This window comes from Cicer arietinum, chromosome 7, assembly GCF_000331145.2.
Source record: "Cicer arietinum cultivar CDC Frontier isolate Library 1 chromosome 7, Cicar.CDCFrontier_v2.0, whole genome shotgun sequence".
NCBI lineage: Eukaryota > Viridiplantae > Streptophyta > Magnoliopsida > Fabales > Fabaceae > Cicer > Cicer arietinum.
The window spans coordinates 49,731,891-49,742,180 of NC_021166.2; the positions used below are offsets into that span (position 1 = coordinate 49,731,891).

At 33.7% G+C, this 10,290-nt stretch overlaps 1 protein-coding gene across 6 annotated transcripts; it reads left to right on the forward strand.

Annotated features, from left to right (window-relative positions):
- The first annotated feature begins 3,816 nt into the window (after nucleotides 1-3,816).
- Nucleotides 3,817-9,166, forward strand: LOC101493794 (SURP and G-patch domain-containing protein 1-like protein). 6 transcript variants are annotated; one of them, XM_012718781.3, is made up of 9 exons: nucleotides 3,817-3,976; nucleotides 5,394-5,836; nucleotides 6,842-6,968; nucleotides 7,065-7,171; nucleotides 7,459-7,617; nucleotides 7,866-8,000; nucleotides 8,124-8,309; nucleotides 8,562-8,740; nucleotides 8,842-9,166. In XM_012718781.3, the coding sequence occupies exons 2-9, from the start codon at nucleotides 5,452-5,454 to the stop codon at nucleotides 8,866-8,868; spliced, it is 1,305 nt and encodes a 434-aa protein (XP_012574235.1). In that variant the 5' UTR covers nucleotides 3,817-3,976; nucleotides 5,394-5,451; the 3' UTR covers nucleotides 8,869-9,166. The 6 variants fall into 6 exon arrangements, with proteins under 6 accessions (XP_012574235.1, XP_012574238.1, XP_012574237.1 ...); XM_012718784.3 differs by having other exon boundaries at nucleotides 8,136-8,309; XM_012718783.3 differs by having other exon boundaries at nucleotides 7,462-7,617.
- The last annotated feature ends 1,124 nt before the right edge of the window (nucleotides 9,167-10,290 follow it).

A 10,290-nucleotide genomic window follows, 5' to 3' on the forward strand; every position in this document is an offset into this window, starting at 1 on the left:
ATCTTTTACCAAAGGAATTTGTAATACATAGTGGTCACGAATCATTGAAGTATTTAAAGAGCCAAGGTAAGCTCAACAAGAGACATGCCAAGTGGGTTGAATTTCTTGAGCAATTTCAGTACATGATCAAGCATAAAAAAGGTAAGTCAAATGTTATTGATGATGCACTTTCAAGAAGGTATGTTTTGTTCTCTACTCTTGAAACTAAGTTTATTGGTTTTGAGGTAATTAAGGAATTGTATGAAGATGATCCCGAATTTTCTCAAATATATAAATCTTGTGTGCATGCTGCCCAAAATGGGTATTTTAAGAATAATGACTATTTATGGTTTTAACCTTTTGAAATTGTTTATGGTTTTAACCCTCTCACCCTCTTGATTTAATATCTTTGCCAAATAATTCTATTCTAATTTATAAGGATGGGAATGCTAAGGCTGAATATGTTCGAAAATTACATGAGAAGGTAAAGACACAAATTAAGAAGAAAGTGGATAGCTATGCTCAACAAGCTAATAAAGGAAGGAAAAAGGTTGTGTTTGAACCTGGTGATTGGATTTGGGTTCATTTAAGGAAGGAAAGGTTTCTTTGTCAAAGGAAATCTAAGCTTCAACCAAGGGGAGATGAACCTTTTCAAGTGCTGTCCAAAATTAATGATAAGGCCTACAAAATAGATCTTCCAGGTGAGTATGGTGTTAGTCCTACTTTTAATGTGGCTGATTTGTCTCTTTATGATGCAAATGAAGAAGATTGCAATTTGAGGGAAAATTCAGTTCAAGAAGGTGGGAATGAAGATGACATAAAATGCATAACCAAGGAAGAAAGCCTAGAGGATATTCAAGGTCTTGGAACCCCAATGACAAGAGCAAGGTCAAAGAAGGCGAAGAAGGTTCTAAATAACTTGATAACCACTTTATTTGAAGCAAGTACAACTCATGAAGAATTAAAACCCAAGATAGTCAATTGCTTAACCCAAATTGAAGAAGTTAAGGAATGAAGGCGGCATCTATGTGTTATCAAATTTTAATATTAGTTTTAATTAAAGTAATATATTGAATTAATAAGAAATTTGGGTGTAACTGTAAAAATTTCAGTTGAGCCAAATTTAGAGAACTTTTTAGGAGTTGCCATTATAAAAGGCAAACCCTTATTTTTTTAAGGCAGATTTTGAATATTATTTTTGTGAGGTTTTGCTCTCTAGAGTTCTTGAAAGAATTCATCTTGAACTTATCAAGGTTGTTAAACCTTATGGCGTTGTTTTTGGTTTATCAATACTTAGATTGTGGCGCCATTTTGTTCTTGGTTTCTTTGCTGAATAATAATTTGGAGTTTCCTTTACATCAAACCCTAATATTCCAATTCTATCAATTTTTGTGTTCAGTAACCTGCGTTCATAACTCGAGTTCTATATACTTGTTTTCGGTGATTCAACAACCTTATTCGTGTTTCAAAATGTCATCCTTCATCTCGTTTTGGAATCGCCCGATTCGGAGTTGCGTAGCGCCGTTTACCGCATTCTACAACTATATGCGATTTTTGACTCAAATATGTAAGTTTCCGACCTAGAACGATCCTTAAAGTGAACCATGACTAATAGGATCATATCAATAGACCCCAAAGGTTATGAAGTAAATTGTTCATATAATTAACTTAAAAAGCTTGTAATGCAAGTTATGTATGATACACGTAGGAGTATCATTAAAATTCATCCAAGGTTCAGCTATAAAGAAAAGACCAGGTTTATTTTGAGCACATAACCTTTTGAAGGTATATCTTGGCGGAGAAATTGCCATACCGCTAATATCCTATAAGATGCACTTCATTTGGATTGGTTCTTAGAACCTACCCTAGCATAGGTGCCTTTGTTTTAAGATTTTTTTAGCTGTTTGTCTTTGTCTAGCCTATTTCATTTTAGACAACAAAATTTCAAAATGATAATCAACCACCTCAATCATGTCAACCCAATTAGAGATTAAAGTCTCGATATCATTATGCACAACCTTAGGAACATTGACATAAGAAGTTTGAAACAAATTCCTTCACTTCCAATTTCTTTTGACATTAGGATCTTCAATCTCAATTTCTTCATCCACTTGTTTGTCATCCACTTATTCGTCATCCTCAAAATTAAGTTGGGTTTCCATAACACTTCCATCCTTGTCTGCATACTAGTCATCATGACTATGCAAATTTGGAGAATCTTCAATATTAATAACAATGACATTGCCTGCACTAGCTTCCTGCCTATGCAAATCTTCATTGTTGTTATTAGAATGATCATCATAATAATCTTGATTATCCTCCTTTTCAACCATTTCAACCATTAGGACTCGAATTAATATGATCAATATCTTGCTAATTATCTTCACCGGTAGTGCGATTATCTTTGCTAGCAATATGATTATCCTTGATAGGAATGAAGATCAACCTCTTCTTCTTTTTCCCTCAATTGTCTAAGAGATCCTTTTCCTTTTTCTTATTATCAACTTGAGCTTTTTTGCAAGAAATAATTGAATGGACAATGTGCTTGTAGTAGTTACAAAAATCTATTAGTTTCTTATAAAGGTCAAAAGACTTGTCAAATATTGATTTATTAGTAGCATTATCCAAGCAAATAGGTTGATCTAAATTGCTATCAATGGAAAATATGATCTTGGGGTGCCAATGCTCTTGTGTTAAACCAATAATACGAACCAAAACCTAAAAGGTTGCCTGATATTGATGATTGGGGTTAAAGTCATGAGTCAACGTGAAGAGTTTCAAATATTCAAGATTAATATTCCACGTACTAATTGAATGAACACTTCTAAGATCTTCAAGGACGAGAAAGAGAACTCATAATATTCATTATCAAGTGAGATTAAACCTCACTTATCCAAATATTTCCATAACTCAATGAATTTGGCGGCAATTCTTTAATTCTCAATAGTGTTATGCCTTTTTGTCCAAATCATTTGACCATGAAGCTTGTTTTTACATGCCTCAAGATCTGCAACATCCTCTTAAGGAATATTGATCGTTATTTTGTTCACCTTTTACGCAAGAACGTGGTAACTAACTTATCAAAATAGTGTTGTGACTTTGAGAAGGATTGAGGCAGAGCCATGGCAACGCTCTAAGTGCCATATGTTAGCTTGTACTCGATGAAAGCAACTGCATGATGGTAATCGGTCCAACCAAACAACCAAATTGAGAAAAAAATTCAAACGACACATAAACAAAAAGGTTACAACAAGGAGAATTCGAATACAAACCAAACCAGATCAAATTAAAATCACCAGAAACTCAAACATATTTTAGACTCCAAATCTACAAAACAGAATAGAACAACGACATCGAAACAAATAGCCAAATCCACGATTGAACCATCACAAATGCAGCAGCAAAACCATTAGCCACAAACTAGCACAAACTAAGGCCAATAACCACGTATGAACTAGAAACATGGCTGCGAGAAGAAGCTCAACTAGAGCAAAACCATAACTCAAAGACATCAAAACTAGAACGCGATGACAAAACCCGAACAAGAACACAAAATGCACAAACGCAAAACGTGAATCTAAGAAATTACAATAAAATCATCTATAAAATTTCAATTTTAACTGGTAAAATTATTTATTTCTATAATATAATTAATAAGATATAAATAATATAAGTAATTAATATATTTAAATATTTTTGAATCATATGGTTATATATGATGTAATTTAATATATCAAATTTTAAAATAGTAAAATCAACTTTGTCATTAAAAAAAAAAAAATTAAAATTAAGGAAACAAGAAAAACTTAAGGCATATAAATAATTCCTGCTCCAATTTGCAAGTCGTATTATGGTTTTGGGGCTTCTTCTTTTTGTTCTCTTCGTTCCAAAAAACGGGAAGCGATTCATCGATTACTCCTCTCTGGTTCGCCATCATCCTTCTTCTTCTTTCGATTCATCACCGATTGGATCCAATTTCGCACACAAATATTATTAGGTTAGTCCCCCGTACTTCTGCTACCAACGTTGTTTTGTTTTTAATCGCTTTTTTATTTGTAGCTTTTTTCTTCTTCAGCTAATTGGTTATCACTTGATGTAATTCTATTGAAGGGGATTAAGGGTTGTGAAATTGGACTCTATTAGGGCTTGTATCTTGGGATCATTTGGTTCGATTAGATTGGGGATTTGTTCGATTAGATTAGGGATTTGACTATTTGAATGTTGTTGTATTGATACTTTAGACCCTAAATTTCTTTGTTGATAGCTTTTTCTATAGGATTTCTCGGTGTACAAGATCTGAATTTTGTTTGGTATTATGGTTTTGTACAGATTCTTATGCTTTATACTTAATTTTTGGGTATAGATAAATTATGATGTTCACAGCGATGTAGGTTAAGAAAAAGGAGTATATATATATATATATATATATATATTTTATCATGAAGTAGCCATAATATAGCAACATTGAGTGTTCAACCCCCACGGCTAGCGTGAGGACCTCTTTGGTGGTGATATGTAAGTACCTCTTGTTAGCGCCCTATGAGCTCTGAGGTCTTCCCTGGTGGTCCCCCGGACCCAACTCACCTAAACTTTTTATTATATAAAAAAAAATAGCAACGTTGAGTAGGTTAATTGTTGTGGAAACTATGCATATTCCAGCTGTGGTATTGTGTTTCATTATCAATAATGGGTTAATAAGAGGGTTAACTAGAACTTTGGAGCATTGCCATTTTACAGTTTTGCTTATGAACTTGGATTCTAAGCAGGGTTTTCTTTTTAATTTGACAGGTATGAAACTTCAAATGTTGGGAGGGAATTAGAAAGAAGATGTTCTTAGACTATTCTTCTACGGATTATCTTTATTTCAAAATCTTATTTTGTGTCTCATCTTTTACTTTGTCTCCATTTGGATTTGGATGCTTCTTGCCTGCATAGTGACTGGCAGAAGCATTGAATGTCTGTCATGGAAATTCAGATCAATAAACAATTGAAATCTATTATATTTTGAACAAAGGGGAGTTTTTAATTATTGTTTCCTATATTTCTTTTTCTGCAAAGTCTTGCCTCTTGTCAATAAGGTTTTTGAACTGGAATGTGGTTTCTTCTTTGTAGCATTTGTTAGTTTGATGCAAGAATTAGTATGGCGATTTCATTTAGTGGAGTCTCTTTTCAATATTTTTAATTCAATGGCTTTTATGTCTTTAGTCCATGTTTTATCATTTATGAATGATTTGTGGCGAGGTTTTTTTCTTAATGATGATGTCTGGTTCGGTGTTCGTGTGACCTCTTTTATTTTTAGTACATAAATAAATATACAACACTATTAACTCTTTGAAGTTTTAAATGACACCATATATTAGATAGAAAGAAACAATGACTTTAAATTTAACTGTATCATCTAAAAGGCTCTGTAGCTTGCTTGTCAAACAGTGAGTTCCTGTAAGCTACATTATTCAGTTTGGCCATTAGCTGATGGACAAGGGACAACCTCCTACCCTCTTTGTCAATGATGGTTCATTCATGGAGAGGTTCAAGCAGCTTCAACAAGAGCAGGAGAGAGGGAAACATGCCAAAACAGAGGACTCCAAACCAACTAAAGTTGTTTCAGGACCTCTGACTCCTAAACCCTCCACTAGTAAGGCTAATGATGCAAAGAAATCTTCTCAGGGTGGTTCCAGTGGCAAACTTGCTTTCAGCTTGAAACAAAAGTCAAAGCTAGCACCGCCCCCTGTTAAGTTGGCAGATGATGATGAAGAAGAAACAGATGCTGGGTATGTTTCAAATGATGCACCGTCAAAACGGCAAAAGTTGGGTCAGGATGAAGGGATTGAGCAATCATCAAGACAACTTGATGTTGGTAATTACTTCTCACACAAATTATATGTAGATAGTTGGTATTCTATTTCCATCAAGGTTAGGATTTGTGTGAACTATCCAGTCAAATTGTTACGTAATTGTTCTATGATCTTATTATGATTGGTTATGCTATGCCAAGCCTATCTTTGTGTTGCTATTTTTTCGTTCAAAATCCTAACCATTTAGTGATAATTTTTTTTTTTGTTAATGCATGCCATACACTGTATTTCTAACTTACAGATAGCTGTGGCTTTTTGTCCATTCAATATGCCTCAGATGCTATCTACTTTCTTATTTTGTTTCCTGCTTCTTGTTTCACGCTGATTTCTTTTTCATCTCAGTTTATGTAACCTATATTTTTCTTTGCCTTGAATGGGAACACAATCAATGCATTTCTTGTTCTCTTTGCATCTTTGCAATCCTTTTTCTCCTTAATGTCAATCTCCTCGTTAATAAATTTTATTCCTTCAATACAATGTTTTTCACATAAGGATGGAAGGAGGACATAAGTGTATGAATTTCAAATAGAAGCTTATTTGTCACACTGATCCCTTGGATCATAAAAAGTAAGTAGAGAGTCGTTCAATGAGTTCCTCTTCGGTGTATTTGTGATGCATGTCGTGAACATTTTCTTGAGGTATTTAGTTGACAGAAAATCAAAGTTTGTTGCCTCAACCAGAGGCATACAGTTACGTTCACACTATATATTTTTACCTTTTTCTTCTCTTAAAAAATAGAGTCCTCCTCTAAGTTAAGCTCAGTTTCATTATTGAAGAAGTTATCTCCGTATATTCCTTCTTTGCTAACCGAAATGACATTCAGCAAAGAGCAGAAAACGTACATTTGATAAAGAGGAGAAAACGTCTTTTGAATATTTTGTGTCATGAATGCAGCTTATTCCTCAAGTATCTATCAAGAATGGTGTATTGGCACGCGTGCTACAAGAGTAATTTCCATTCCCTTGTTCATGCTCTAGGTATTAATCAGTTTTATAAGTGATATGCAGCACCTCCTCCCCCAAGTGATCCTACAGTGAAGAAAGTTGCTGACAAACTTGCAAGTTTTGTGGCTAAAAATGGAAGGCCATTTGAGGATGTTACACGGCAAAAAAACCCTGGGGATACACCTTTCAAGTAATTTTGGAGTTAACTCATGACCGTATTGCAATGATATTTTGCTTATGATTTGTAATTTCATACTGAATATGTGGTGTTTGTTTTATCATGCAGGTTTTTATTCGATGTTAAATGTTCTGACTATAAATATTATGAACATCGGCTTGCTCAAGAGGAGAAGGACCTTTCACAGTCCAAGGAATCACAGGCAAATCCAAATGGTTAGTGTTACCTATTATATCCATCATGTTTTCTTCATTGGCTGCAATGCTATGTTTTATATGCTGGGTGTTTGGCTGGCTGCCATGATAGGATCTTACAACACTGTCCATGCTTCATTCACCAATCAGTGTGTAGATACGAGAAGTTTTGTCATGGTCATGGTTGTACTCTGGGGTTATATTTTGTGATTAGGATTCTGGCCCTCATTCCTGTTATATGCTTTCACTTTATGGTTCACTTGGTTTTATCTATCTTGGCTTGTAATGTTGAACAATTTAAACCTCAGCAGGGACAAGCTTTCCATCTTCCAGACCAACAAATGTTCCTCAGAGATCATCCCAGCAGCATTCAACTTACCAAATCCCTGCTTCTGCTTTATATGATAGTGGTGAAGTGCCAAGGGCTTCTGGATCTTCATTTCAAGCACTATCAGTTGGAAGCTCGGGTAAGGGATACTTATACCGCATGGCAGTTTTGGTTATGTAGTTGTCTTGGATTATGCCTTTTTGGTTGGTATTTATCTGTCATTATGCTGATGTCAAAGGATTAGTGGATGGAAATCATATTTTTTTTGTTCAACCACATTTTACTATTTCCAAACAAAAGATCTGAATGTGTAGAACTCAGGTGTCAAAAACCTCGTAATTTGTATGCAACTTTTTATTGATGCTTGCATTTTGTATATCTGTTTAGATGAGTCCGGTGGATCATCAAATGCTAGCTCTTTAGCGCTAATGGAGTTTTACATGAAGAAAGCCGCACAGGAAGAAAAGTTTAAACAACCTAAGCATTCAAAAGATGAGATGCCCCCTCCTCCTTCTCTTCAAGGTTCGAATTTTGATTCTGATTATTACTTGGTGTTTCTTGGACTTGCATTCATTTTAGTCGAACAGTTTCAATTGTGAACTTTCTTTTACGGAATAAATAATAATAATCTCATCTTGAGCACAGCTTCATCAGCAGGGAAAAAAGGCCATCACATGGGTGATTATATTCCTCAGCAAGAACTTGAAAAGTTTTTGGCTAGCTGTAACGACGCAGCAGCAATGAAAGCTGCAAAAGAGGCTGCAGAGAAAGCCAAAATTCAGGCTGATAATGTGGGCCACAGGCTTTTACAAAAAATGGGTTGGAAAGAAGGTGCTGAATACTACTTCAAGTCTTTTTCCTTTTTCAAGTTGATGAATGCATTTTATGATAACATACTAATATGTTTAAGAGAATCCAACTCAAGCTCTAACTGTTGTATCATGATGTGAAATGCAACTTCATGTTTTTCCTTATTACAATAATTTCTTCTTGTATATCTCTTAAAAATTGTTACTGAATGATGTCATTTATATACTTGTCATTTCTTTCTTGTGCTGACAATCATGATAATCTTATTTCCAGGTGAGGGTCTAGGTAGCTCCAGGAAGGGTATTGCAGATCCTATCATGGCAGGCAATGTTAAGAAAGATAACTTGGGGGTAGGTGCTGTCCAACCTGGGGAGGTGACTCCTGAGGATGACATCTATGAGCAGTACAAAAAGCGGATGATGCTTGGCTACCGTCACAGACCCAATCCTCTGGTAAATTACCCCTTTTATTATGAACTGTTTTGCACGGATGTCTTGAGTTACTATATAAGCGGTTTTCATGTTGCGGCTGTGTTTGTTTTTTGTTTTTACAGAACAATCCTCGCAAGGCTTACTACTGAATAAACAACACACGAAACCTTATGCCAAATTTATTATGCGGAAACTAGCCCTTTTAATGTTTAGATGGGCTGCTGCGGTGGTATCTGGATTTTGTGAACATTTGTGCTTTATAGCTGGTTTTTACGTTTTTGGAACATCAGATTTTTCTTTTTCATTTTGTGAGGGAGAGGCGTGGTTCTTTATTTCTACCATCACATGTTTAGTTAACAAAGAATAATGGTTTTACCTTTTTAGCTTTTGGAATGTGTTATTTATTATTATACTGGCTCCATAGTTCATGAAAGATTGTTCAACCCACGGGACTTGCTGTTGCTTTGTGCTTGTGCTATTCTTGATTGCGCCGACATTTTGGGAAGCAGTTTTTTTAAGATTGGTGTGTATTTCAGAATAATATGTAACAACAGTTTAAAAGAATTGCTTTTGTTTAAATAATGGAGCAAATTTATAACTTTAGAATTGTTAAATTTTTCTCATTGTGGAATATAAAAATTTTATTTCTCAATTATTCTTCACAATAGTTTAAGAATTGAATATTTGAGTGATATTTTTTGTCAAAAAAAATAAGATTTGCCTCAATCATGATTCTGAGACTGCGATAAATTTGAACTAGCCAGGAGCAGCTTGAGTTAATTTTGGAATGATTTTCTTTCAAATTGTTTTTCCAATTATAAAATTATGTTTTCATATTAAGTGCAATTTTATCTTTTCGGTACAACATTGTTAAGTTGTTACTATAATAGATAGATTATAGAATTAAACAATGATTAATACCTCTTGCTTCTTTTTATTAAATATATCTTTATAAAATACATATGCTAAAAAACTACCTTAAAGTTAGTGAATTATAATTTATTTTATCTTTTAAAGATATTATTATCATTCATTAATGCTTTTACTTATTAAGAAATGACTTTGAAGTTTTTTTTCAATCATTTTATGTTCATTGAAATTGACTTTAGTAATTCAAAATTCGGTCAGAAAGTAAAGAAAGTTTAGTCAAAAATTATTTCGTTCAAAATTTGATCTTAGATGATCGAATTCTTTCAAACGATTCCTTGAAACTTATTAATCACTTGAGTCTAATCATTCAATTAAACTAACTTAAAAATTTAACAAATAATACACTTCAAAATTGTATTTTGATTATTACAATAAGAACCAAAAGAACATTTGAAATGTATTCTCTTCTCTACAAAGGATTATCAAACATCGGCAATTCAACAGAATTACAATAAAATTATTTTGGTCGTTTAGTTTTTCTTTTTTAAGTTCAAGTTGTTTAGTTTTCTAAATATATGTGCTTTTGTACCAAAAAGCACAGTAAGAAATTTTAAATAAAATGGAGATTATCCGTTCATTGATGGTAAAGGATCAATCAAGTCTTGGCAAAATTTAGAAAAAAAAAGGTTCATAAATAACAA